This window comes from Anser cygnoides, chromosome 14 (assembly GCF_040182565.1).
Source record: "Anser cygnoides isolate HZ-2024a breed goose chromosome 14, Taihu_goose_T2T_genome, whole genome shotgun sequence".
Taxonomy (NCBI): domain Eukaryota; kingdom Metazoa; phylum Chordata; class Aves; order Anseriformes; family Anatidae; genus Anser; species Anser cygnoides.
The window spans coordinates 15,961,486-15,974,472 of NC_089886.1; the positions used below are offsets into that span (position 1 = coordinate 15,961,486).

Sequence of the window (12,987 nt, forward strand, 5' to 3'; positions counted from 1 at the left end):
TTACCAAAGGTACAACAGATGATAATTTACCATGCAGAGTTTCCTTTTGTCATTGTTAATCAAGTTAATCATGTTACAACTCGTTAATCAAGGAAGAACTCAATAAAAGACAAACTAATGACACCACCATTATGATAACAACGAAGGCTGGCAAGAAAGGCATCTGTTCATTAGTATAAAATCTAGCTATACTCACTTCCATTTTGCCCTGATGAAATAAATGTGTGGCCTTGCACTGTACCGAGGAGCCAGCAGTTCTATTCATAGAGTGGGGCAAATGTACCAAGAAAAAGAACTTCACTTTTCTGCCTACCTGTCCATTTTCACATGCTTGGCTCTCAGACAACTCATATGGCGGTGACACAAAGTACATTTTTGCTCTAGGGAAACCAGGAATAATGTTGCTGAGCTGAAATCCGAACATCACCAACCAGCTTTTGACATCTGAAAATCAAAAGTAAGCAGGCAAGTGAGAAATAAATGTGCATAAGTACAAGAAATCCATAAATTCAGGAAATCTACCTTTGACCTCCTTAGTTTCAAGTATCAAGTATAAATCCAAGTTGAATTTATAATTCATATTGCAGCATGGCACTTTACAGAACTGAGTATTCCACAGCAAACAAACACAGGTACTGTTGCTTCAAATTTATCCTGAATAGTTGATCAGTGATACACCACCTCTCATTCTTTTTCCACGATAGCACATGGAAAAACCCTTTACTGTAGGCAATACTTGTCCCATCTCTGACACCTTCTGACAGGGTTAACGTAACCCATAAACGAGATTGTGAAACGATGCTTTATATTAGGTTAGTACCCCCGAGAACACTGTGAAGTCCCCTGGGAAAATGCACGGCTTCTCTTCTATGTCCTACTCCCATTAGCTGTCATCCGGTCTCAGGAGGCTCCATTAAGTAACGGCAGTCAGAAGCCAGGCTGGAAGTTCAGACGTCTGCATTTCGAGACCACAGGCAGCCTCCCCACACACCAGGCACAGCCAGCAGGTGAGGGGCTGCCCGGCAGGGTCATGGCTCCGCGCTGGGATGTGCCTCGGGGAGACCCAGTGCTCGGTGTGACCTGAAAAGCCCTGCCTTCATTTCTAGTTGAAAAAGAGCAAGTAACTTTCGCTAAGTAAATAGCAGTAATTCTCATTCGGCAGGTACAGAGAACTAATGATTTATTGTGGTTATCAAAAAGATGGTTTTGAACATCAAAAAGAGAAGTTCATGTTTCCTCCTTCTCTTTTCTGGCTGTCGCAGGCTAAGAGACGGTGTGGGGGCACAGGAACTTCTCATTTCACCTGGACTGTGTTCATTTCATCACAACCATTTTTTAAAGCCACCTCCTCTGCCATTCCCAGAGGCCTTCTCTCCTCACAGGCCTGCAGCAGCTCCCGGCACTATTACTGAGTGCGGTGCTTGCAGCAGGCAGGCACGCGGCATGCAGGGTGCCTGTGGAGCACCTGCCTGCAGCTGCAAACCTCCAGGGCGTGCTCAGCCCCGACCCAGCACCTGCTTCCCCAAAAGTTTTAGCAGTGGTAACGTTGCATCACAGAAAGGGTAATACCTATTGGTTGTGGATATCTGACAGCAAACATCTCCTTTTCTTAGCCATCCCTACAGTGAAGTGAGTAGTAAAATGTTCTGTTTCTGTGAAGATATGTTTATGCATCTCCAATTACATGAGAGAGAGGTTTGTTTTTTTTTTCAATATGAAAACCAGGGTGCCAACACAATCACTTGTGCAAGACAACTTGCTTATGAGCAATCTGCATAGAGCAACAATTCGAATAGAACAACAAATATTTACATCATCAATGAAATTTTGAATTTTTTTACAGACTACAAGGTATGTGTTGTACCAAAGCGCAATACATTTCAATATATTTTCCAGGATTTCAGCCAATGGATGGATAAATGAAATAAATGTAACTTCTGACTATAGCAAAATATCAGAAGATGGTATTGAAGATTGCAACCAAACAGTTGTGGATGCAAATAGAATTTTGTTGAATTTAGGACAACAGAGTTTGATCCCAAGGTAGTTTAAGTCAATATTTTGACCTTATCAGGTACAAATCCCACTATCTTCAAATTGCAAAGCAGCTACAGTAAAGCCAATAGCGTGTTACACATACAACCAGGTCCCAAAGAACTAATGAAACCTGCTATGATTTTCTTTGAAGGAAATGCACACTTTTCTTGAAATTCAAATTACTGCTAAAATTAAGATAGCTCATTTTTTACAATATCATTGCTCTAATTATTGTATACTACAGATTCAACTTTGAAAAATGCCTTTCCTGAAGACGTGTTAATTACCTTTCCTTTTAAAAATTGCCAGCAGCTACTGCAAGTGCTGTGTGATCTTACTAAGTGAAAAATTATTACTAATTAAGAAGAGATTACAAGTTTTACCCAGTTCTAGAATACATGATCAAAACTATTTTATTGTTTCTCTTTCTGAGCTGTACACATTCCATAAAATTTCCTAAACCTTACAGGAGGAAATGATTGTGAAAAAATCAAGGTTTTTGTTTTAAAGATTAAAGACAGTTTGCATATTAAAAGCCAAATGGGACAGTGAGGTTTAATTAAATCCATTCTTGGTGCTAATTCATAATGTGCCCATGGGCTAACTTAGGAGTTAATTTTGAAAGCAGCCCTGAAGGGCAGAGATACTGAGAAGTTCTGGTTCCTGATTCTCCAACTAACCTGCCAGTGTTTCTTGTAGGAGATGTCTCTTTTCTTTAAACATTTCATGGACACAGCTCCATACAGTACTGAGTTCAATATGAAGAGCACTATGACTTAGTTGAAATTGAATATTTAGGCCAAAAATACTTTATTTTTCCCTTCCCGTTATTCTTTGCAGCTTCTCTTTTAGCACCGGAGGAGCAGTATCAAAGAACAAAAGCCCCAGACACAAAAAGGAAAACGGCCCAACAGCACAAAAAGGAAAATGGCCTGACCTGGATGCTCCCATATCAGCAAACTGGTTAGTAAGGGGAAGTCTGATTTCCTCCCCAAATGAACGCCCAAACTTATTATTATTATTGTTATTTATAAAAAAAAAAGCAATGAAGTCTCACCTGTTACATAATTCTTTAGATCCAGTTCATTGCTGAGGGGGTTGTTACTCTTGAACATGTACAGATTGAAAGGGGCAGGTTCTTTACCAATGTTTTTCCACATCGTGTAATCAGGAGATGTCCAGCGTCCAGCAAGGACATCATAGTCCCTTTGGGTAAAATGGACGAGTTTGGTTAAAGGATCATACAGCCCTCCATGGAACCCAATAACCAGCTGGAAATCGGGGTTAGAGTCGTAATAAATCTCCCCATACGCCGTGTACTGAAGCTGTTTGATCATGAGGCCGTTGATGCTGAATACAGCTAACGGAGTGCCTGTGTTATCAGAGGCAACATAATATTCTTCCCCGCTGCTACTCTCCATTGCAAAGAGGTGGCCTTGCAAATCGTAATACAAAGAGGTAATTTCTGAATTGGAGTGATTGTAGACATGAGTTACTCTTGTTGGGTTGTGAAGATCAGCATAAAAGTACTGTAGATGATGCCCTAGGTTAGTCTTACAGGAAGCCCTTCGGCCAAGTCCGTCGTAACGGTACTGAACACTCCACCCATTTGCTTTGTTGTAAGCTCTTGTTAAGAGTCCTTTGGAGTTGTACTCAAATACATCTGAGCCTCGTTGACACAAGAATCCATCATCATCGATTTTGTAGGGTATGTCACCTAAGCGCGTAATCCTGTCTCTTAGATCGTAGCGCAGAGGCATCAGTCGGACACTGTTTCCAGGATTCAGAAGGTGAAGATTTCCATTCAGATCGTAACTATAACGCCAGGTTGGCCTATCATTTACTGCTACGCTTTGCAGTTGTCCGTCTCCATCATAATCGTAGGTGTACTTGGTTGTGTTGGCATATGGACCAAGTTTCAGTTCTCTCTTAGTTACCCTTCCCATACTGTCATATTGTACAGTCATCCAGTACATCAGAGATCTGAACATTTCATATTGAACTTCTTTAATGCGCCCATGGGTATCAAAGTGTTTACTCAGTGTCATAACTGCTGTAGTAATAATTTGATTTATATCATAATAAATAACTCCAAATTTGCCAAAATGTTCTACTTTGCCAGAAATCTCATCATAACGGTAAAGATCAACTGGAAGAGGTGTCTCGCTTATTATAGGTTTGATGCTCGCAATTCGAAAACTATTATCATGATATGTATAATCAAACCTTGCATTGACCATACCTTCCTCAGAGAATCTATAGATTTGTTTGTCAACAAGAGGACCAATTTTACGATAGCGGATTGTACAAGAAAATCCTCCACTTTGCAAATTCACCATTTTTAGGACACCTGTAGTTTCATCGTATCCAAAAGTAACTGCAGTACTGTCATAAACAATCTCAGATAATTTGGATAGCTTCCCATACTTGTAAAAGACTTGTCGACCAGTACCTAAAAATGATGTTTTCAAAATCCTCCCATCATCACTATAATCAAAAATCACTGATGCGTTGCTTTCAGGAGGATTATAAATATTCCTAATGTAGCCAACAGACGTGTGAGTTGACATGCTGTGCCGAGCAACGCTAGGCATAGTAACAGCATGGAGCCGGTCTGAAGAATCGTACTCGAAGATGTACTGCCGTTGGCTCTGAAGCAGTAGTACCATCGACTATAGAGAAGAAAAAAACAACACACCCACAGTTACTGTCTTTCAGCTCGTGACCTCTGAGAGGGCATTTAAAAAAAGAAAAGTTTACTGAGGAGGCAGTAACGTTAAATTAATAAAAAGAGACATATATACATTAGTTAGGGGTACAAAGCTGCTCTGGAGTATTGTCAGATTGCTGGATGAGAGGATCTGCTGCTTGGAAATCGATATGCTGACACTCCAGAGAAAGTGTAGGTTAGCAACCTATTAGCTACCCTCCCCTTTAGTAGGATTTTTTTTTTTTTTCTTTAAGGATGCAGAGGAGTTAGGTAAATTACTTGATTTATCTTTCTGCTAGCAATAGCAATTCACAGCTATTGCCATGAAACACAAGAGAAACTAAGAAAACATCAGCTCTGGCTTGCTTAAAACAACAGATTCAAAGAAGGGAGAGGGAAAATAATATGCAGTTTTGAAGTATTTAAGGCTTTCATGATTAAAGAATCTTAATTAGGATAAATAAAAATGCATTATAATATTTTATTTTAATACATAATGATTAGAGATGAATTACCTGTTTCTACTTGAACTTTTGGTCAGGTTTAGTCATGCGGTTTTGGTCTCAGTTAAGCACAATTCATTATATTAGTTTATGCTACTTATGTGGTGGCCTACTTGCTTTTTATCTTTACCAAAAGATAAAAACCATGAACAAAGTACTTAACATTAAAAATAAGTCAAATTCAGTTGACTAATTGAAAACTAAGAACTTTTGAGATCAAGTACAAAGGGATTATTAACAGCTTACATCATATGTAACTGCATGTCAAATTTTAGATATTTTTTGTGTTAATATGTTATATACAGTGCTTAAAAACAAAGTGGAGTAGTACTGTCTCTTTGTAGCTAACGTCAGAACATAAGACTACATCACCTACTTTTTCTAGGTAGGTGTAGCTCCAAACCTTCCCATCCGCAAACATGCGTGATATGATCCTGCCTTGCTTATCTATATCTGTTCTTTCACTCATGGCACCACGCTGAAGCCCAGCCAGGCGTCCATTGAAGAAATAGGACACGTTGACAGCAGCCAGACCACTGCTAGGCAGCCAAAGGAAAGGCCGTCCTAGTTGATCATAAATTATCCTCAGTGTAAATTTCCGGTGATCATCATAGATTTTTTCTGTGCGTATATTCCGGTCGTAATCAATGGACAGTAAATTCCTTCCATGAACCTATTGAAATGAAAGAAGGCTGTATTCAGTGACCAGTGGGCACTATGCTTGTATGAACTTCCATAGTGAAAGTAGCATGCATAAGCAGAATGAAATTTCCCCCAATTTTTGAAAAGTGTAGGACGCTTTCTAATTAACAGGCTTTGATGTTCCACTTCTAGGTATTTTCAAATATGCTGCTTCAAGTGTTTTACTGGGATATCTCCCATCTCCCCACACCATGGGAGCTGTAGTCTTACAAAGACTTCCCTCTTGTCAGAGTGGACAGAAATACCACATACCTATGTCTTAAATTGCAGATAGTTAACACTTAGCAGCAAAATGAGTGATTCTGCATGGAAGTAACTTCTCTATTTCTGCTATTAGTAGTTCTGATTCTGCATTCTACTTCTGCTATCAGTAGTTCTGAGCCTTTTTCCCTACAATGACTCCAAGGACAGTAGAAAAAAAAAGCGATTTTATAATCTCCTTGGAGGTTTAGCCACTTAGGTTTTGTAGCTGGAACACCCTGCTTACTAACTGATTCCATTAGTGCATTCTTCATTTACTTTCCAAACATTCAAGAGATCTCTCAAGCAACCCCATCAGCTGGGTTGTGTTTCATTTCTTCTGATCAAAAATCCCAGTAATACAGGCTGGGATGGAGTTCTGGTTGTGTGAAACAAATGTTCTAAGTAATTAGGTTAAATATTTTTCATTTTATCCAGATTTTTCAGTTACAATTTTCAAATTAAAGCACAACATGAAGTGTTTCAGTCCCTGACTTTTTTACCTTTTTTTTTTTTAAAAGAGCAAAGCAGAAACAAAGAAGTATAAGAATGCCAAATGGTGAGGTTTCTACTGAAAGTGTTATAATGAGAGATATAAAAATATATTCACTGGAGGCTAAACCACAGAATTCAGGCTAATGCTGTAATCTGATAAAGCTTCTTAAGTAATTTAATTGTAGATGCGTCATTAATAAAGTAGAAGTCTTTAAACTAGATATCATTTGACAGCAATGACTACTTAAAAAGTATTCATCAGTTTCTTGGAATTTGTTCTTCAGCTTATGTTTTACAGTAGCTTTGATTAAGCAACGTTTTCTGTTATCCAAAATTAAACTGCACATCAAACAATATGTAAATTAACCCTGAGCCTTTCTCGAGGACATAAAAGTTATTCTGAGATATTTTCACTGGCAGGGGTAAACCCAATTCCCATCCCAACCTACTCTGTAGTAATTCAGTTATACTGAAAGCAAATTTAAAATTAATACAATTTTGTGTTTGTAAAGAAGTAATTATTTCAAATTATCGCTCATTATCCTCATTTTTTCCATTAATAAAATTTAGCTCTTTAGCAGTTTGCATTTCCTCAGCGGCAATCATTAGGAAAAGCTTTTTTCTGTAGGTTTTCCCAAAGGTTTTTCCAGCACCAACTTCTCCTGTGAGTCAAAGCAAAGACAGGGTATTTTTTTTAAAACATCCTGGCAAAATAAATCATATTCTGCTGCTCTCCCATTCTAATGGAAACAAAGCTATGGAAGGCAACTCAACATCAGTACTTTCTCAACCATTTACCTTTGTAAATGAGAGATTGATCCTTATGACATAGACAAGTTAAAATTCTTTCCCTCACAGAGGTCTTGGGGAAGCAGGAGAAAGCTTCTCAAAAACATTTAGCTGTCACATTAAAATAAAAAACTAGCCTATGATGGAAAGATCCTGATCTTTTATGGATAGGCAGAGTTTATTTTTTTCTTTTTTTTTTTTTTTTCAGTCTTTCAGAAACATTAAGAATCAAATTTTAGCCTTTTATTTTAAATTTCTGAAGCTTCATAAAGCAGTTGGGTTTTCTGTGGTTTCCTCCCTTTCTGCCCTCCAGCACAGAAAGTATAACTGTAATCTGCATGTAGGAAAGTCTGATTCCAGGTATCCTCCCTCTTCCCAAAGATGTTATAAAGGTTATTTTTTTTTTCCCTTAGTTAACTAAAGTATTAGTTTTTAAAATGATTACACAGAAGAAGAGCTATGCACATAGATAAACATCACTTAAAGAACAAAGAAGCACCTGCCTGGATAACTCAGTAACTTCATTTTCATTTGTAAAATAAGTAAAACCACAGAGTGTAATTGTAGTGTCATATTAATTATATAGAAACCCAAACAAAATGACGAACTCCCACTCTTCTTGGGAACACTAATAACACTATGGCAAATATCATGACTGAAGATTATCTAACAAGCCATTTCTCTTTTGTTCTGCTACCTACATGCACATCTGTTACTTCCTTTCGCTGCCGCTGAACAAGTCACAATAGGGAAGAGCCCTTCTGTGCGTTGGTAAGAGGTCTTGCAACAAAAATCCCTTAAGTTGCAGTGTATCAAAACCTCTTCTGAATGAAATTATCTAGACTTTATCTGAAAATACTAGCAAGACATCGGACGTGAGGCACATAAAATAGCAGTGGGCAGTGAGCTGGGTGATGTAAAGGGGAGGTACAGCTCTCCCCTTCCAGGGGACCCAAGCCCACCTAGGCACGTCCACAGAGCCCTGCAGGTACAGCCCGACCGCCTCCAGGTGCGTGTAGCTGGGGAAGCACAGGTGACAGCACTACCTGGAGAAAAGGGCAAATGTCTCAGAGCGAAAAGGGTTCAAAGCCTTCAGGGACATGCAGTCGTTGTGCAAGTTACTTGGTACAACCACTTTCATGGTCTGCCCCTATTAAAACACATCGTGTTTGTTAAGCTCGTGTGACTTTGTGCCTGATGCACGTTGCTGGAGGAGGTCCACGTTTGTTCCCGCTTCTGTTCGTGTGTCTGATACTTATAAGAAATGGGAACAAAGAATGAAGGAACAACTGCTCTATCGTCTTCAACCCAGTTGAAGGGTCTGTACTTCCACCTGTACTTCACATTCAGCTGCCAACACGTACGAATAAATCCAAGAATGAAAATTAACAGTAAGTTCTCTAAGAGATGAGTCCCACATAATAACACCTTTCACTAATAGTTCATCCTGAATTTGGGATTCAGGCGATGGCTCTACACACCCTCCCATTGGTCTTCCTGACACCGCGTCTGTTCTGCAGCAGCCCTTCGCTGTCTGTACCTATAGGTGCCACGGCTGCCCTGCCTACCACCTGCTCCCCCCGATTTTCCAGCACAGTTGCTCTATTTCATTCACTAAACAATTTATAAAGATGAATTAGAATAAAAATGAGATGCAAATAAATTCTATGCTTTCTCCCTCATTTTCAAATTTCATTTTCAGTCCACTCAACCTGTTATAATCTCATAGTGATTTTCATTTAAAAGAGCTAAATGGATATGTGATTATTGTTACAGGAACTAACACCAGACAATTAAATGTTGAGGTGTTGCTAGATAAAGCGGTGTTTTGATTTGCATAAACATGATGCAAGAAAATCCATCTCAAGCGAGGTTTCAGCTCTAAGACGTGTTTAACTTCAGCTAATTACCACAAGTACCTCTATTAAATTTTTAGTATTGAGAGTTAGGATTACAGCAGTTTCATTTTAAGGTCCTATTTATTTTTATTTTGAACACCTAGTCAAAATGCAGAGCTGATCTATTTTCTACTTACAGTCAATTTCTGCAGGTCAACACATCAAAAATCAATTACACAGCCATGAAATTTAGCCATTAAGGATTAGCTGCTAATCTTATTCCATTTTTCGTCTAATCTTCCCTCTCTCACAAATACGTGCACATTCTGAGGATTTGTGAAAATAAGGAAAGACTTGTTAGTTCAAGACTGTGAATTAAATGTTAAGCAATAGGAAATATCAAAATTTAACATCCTAGTCTAATTAATTTTTGTAAATTACTGAGTAGTTGGCTACATATATTGCATTTAATGTGGTCATCTTGAACATACAGAACTGTATCTCATGACCAATGACATTAAAGAATTATTTGGAAGAACCCGGATTTGGATCAGCGCTACATTTTTTTCTTTCTGCCCAGTATCTCAAAACCCTTTCAAAACTATATATGCTGAGGAAACCAGAGAAAGTTTGGGTATTTAAGGGGTGAAATACAAGCTAGATGAGCAGAGCATGGGGTTAATCTGGATGCAGCAGATCTTTCATTTGGCAGGGGATGGATTACATGACCAGAGTGTCTTTCATTTCCTATGCTTATGACTTTGTAATTCTGGCAATTATTTTCCAATCATGCCATTTAGGAAAGGGAATCAACACAATATGCCTGTCTTGATGTAACTGTAGGGGGATTTTAGGGAAGCAGAATGTAATCACTCCAACAGTAATAGTGTTGGCTTCACAGACTAACTGTGTAAAGCGTGCCCTAGAATTTTTACAAATGACTGGCTAGATTTTTTTTTCCTCACTTGCAGCAATATGCCGGGTATTTTTACCAACCTCTTTTGGAATGCTTTTAGTAATGAAAATCCTACAGTTTATTACAGAAGGTGATTCCATGTACTTAACTGGCCTCTCAAACAAAGAAAAGATTCTCACACCAAAGACAATCCGAGAGCTGCACATTTTCACGAAGTAAAAATAGAAAAGACATGTTCTTCTAAATGGAAAGTTGTCTGCCCACAGAAGAAAAGACCATTATTGTAATGCTGCCACTACAATAATTCTACTTACCCTGAGCTTCCTTCCAAACACAGTCACTTTGCCTTTAATCTGTTCTTTCCTCAGACGCCATTCAATTGAGTTCAAACCATTTTCCATTGGTAGAGAAATGTTACATCGTCCTATGGTGGGAGTTACAGTCCCGGCCAGGACATGAGGTTCGCTGTGAAAGCTAATGCTCATGCCATTGGCATACATCACTCTCAAAGTACCATTATTACAGAGCTGGTAGCTGTTCCTCACTTGATCTACAGCAATAATGAAAAGAAAATAATTTAGCTACTCCAGTCATAAAGAAAACACATAGCTTAATTTGATTGTTTTTTTATTGCACTCCTGTTGATGTTAAATGAAGTCAGCCTGCAATTACCACTTACGTGGTACTATGGTGGAAATTACAGATGTTACTGATTCATGTAAAGAACAGTAGTGTAACAGTGAGCCTGCAGAGAGATACTATGTTTATTTCATTACGTTTTTCCTTTAGTCTTAATTATGAATCAAAATGCACAGTGATATATTTCAACCACGTAATTTATTTCTAATATGAACAAAAAGTCCTGAAAACTGAACTGCTGGATAAACAACAAAACATTAAATTCTAGGATAAAAAGAAAACAAACAAACAAACAAACAAAAAACTCCACACAACTGTTGGACTCTTTATGGGTGTGAACAAGTAAGCTCCTCTTCTTTTTCTGTCTCTGTTTAGAAACTGTCTCCAAGGAGGTGCTTTGAACAGAATTAGTTTAGCTTTAAATCCTCAAGGTACGAGGCTCCAACAATAAAAGCTGGCAGCCACAGTCCCCTATTTGTCATTCTTCATTCTGCCACACAAGAACTGTCCTAGCCAATTACACACCTGGCCTTTTTGCTTTCTGAGAAAAGTTATAAAAGTAATCCAGTACTTTTACAGCAGTGCTATTCTCTCAACTCTGACACGGTGACGTCTATTCCAAGACAATTAGGATGGAGAGCTGTAGTGTGCAGCTGTCACCAAAGCATCAATATTTGTCTGACAAAAGAACAGCATCTACATAATTAATCAACTGGTATAAGAGAAATAAAGTCTTTGTAACCATGCATGTCACGGTATAATAGTGTATAAATGTTGACATTTATGTCAGGAAGACACTATTGTTCAGTGATGATATTCTTATTCCAGTGACATTATATCTTAATTAAAAAATCCTCATCATTCACCAAACTTATTTTGGTCTATCTTTGATAACTGTGATTGCTTTTGCTTCATCAGAAACAATGGGTGGGTGCTGGAAAGCTCTACATAAACATTTAACCATTTTGTTGATAATCTCTTCTGACATGCTTGGGCTGTCATGCTGTTCTCTGATGTGCTAATTATGGCACAAGATCATCCGCTGGTGCTGTTTTACATTTTACTTAATGGTAGTCTAAAAATTTGGAAGATTTATGTCTAATAATAAAAAGTACCTGAGCCTGTTTCTCCACAAGGGCTTTTACACAGATAGCCAACATTCATCAGTCAGACCGCATCTTTGTGGCAGTGAAGTCAGAACCAATTTTGCAGTGAAGTACAGAGAAATATGTGAGTGGGTAAAGTGAACCTGATACAAGAGGTAACAGCAGGACTAACTTTCATCAGCAGATAATGACCACACATATTTGAAGCAAAGTATGATTGTGAAATGTCTCTTACCTGTCCTGAAGACCTGTCATTTTAGGAATGAGCTTTATGAGAGTTTGTCTTGCAAACCTTATACTTTTTCCCCTGCTCATGACTGTACTTATGACACAAATCTTTTGAGAATTGCTTTCTCAAATTGTGTGTGTGGTTAGGAGATGTGCTGAGAAGTGCACTTTGGTACCTTGAACAACTGTATAGGAAGCCTCCACAGAGGAGAGATTTGTGATGACCGTGACATCATCATCCCGATTAGAATTCTCAATGTCGATGGTAATAGACTTTTCCATTTCTCGATGAAGGCTAGTTACCACTCCAGTGGGACGTGTTACATTGGTCAGGCGCCCTTCATGATCATAGCTAATAGAAAAGTTAGTAAGAGCAAAAAAGCATGAGGATATATGTTCATTTCAATACCCAATGTATTAATAATGCACCAATTTTTTGCAAAAACACAGAATGAAACAGATTTTCAAGAACATTTTGGCCCTAACTATTTCTCTGTTGTTGAAAGAGTCTATGATGATGAAATATTAATTTTAGAGATACTGATCTCAGCTACATGAGTGTAAATTCAGGCTAGTCTCTTTTAAAATTGATTATTATGGATATACAGAGTGATATGTGGCTCAATTACAGTTAGTAAATTCATCTATAGCTTATTTGTTGCATTTCACTCTACAGAAGTGGCATCATTATGGATACTACCATATACAATTGCGTACACTGCACATTTGCAACTGAATACTTAGTGAAAACTACTAAGTAGGATTTTAAATGACATATCAAGGA

The 12,987-nt window shown here is 38.2% G+C and overlaps 1 protein-coding gene across 12 annotated transcripts in view; it reads right to left on the reverse strand.

The window, feature by feature from the left end:
* The window catches only part of TENM2 (teneurin transmembrane protein 2), a 1,595,068-nt gene that overhangs the window by 2,780 nt on the left and 1,579,301 nt on the right, over window positions 1-12,987 (reverse strand). For all 12 annotated transcript variants that reach the window (XM_066977122.1, XM_066977125.1, XM_066977123.1 and 9 more), the window contains 5 exons: window positions 12,380-12,555; window positions 10,545-10,780; window positions 5,627-5,923; window positions 3,095-4,709; window positions 314-444 (listed from right to left, as the gene is read on the reverse strand). In XM_066977122.1, coding sequence (XP_066833223.1) covers window positions 314-444; window positions 3,095-4,709; window positions 5,627-5,923; window positions 10,545-10,780; window positions 12,380-12,555 — 2,455 coding nt within the window. The remainder of the gene's footprint in view (window positions 1-313; window positions 445-3,094; window positions 4,710-5,626; window positions 5,924-10,544; window positions 10,781-12,379; window positions 12,556-12,987) is intronic.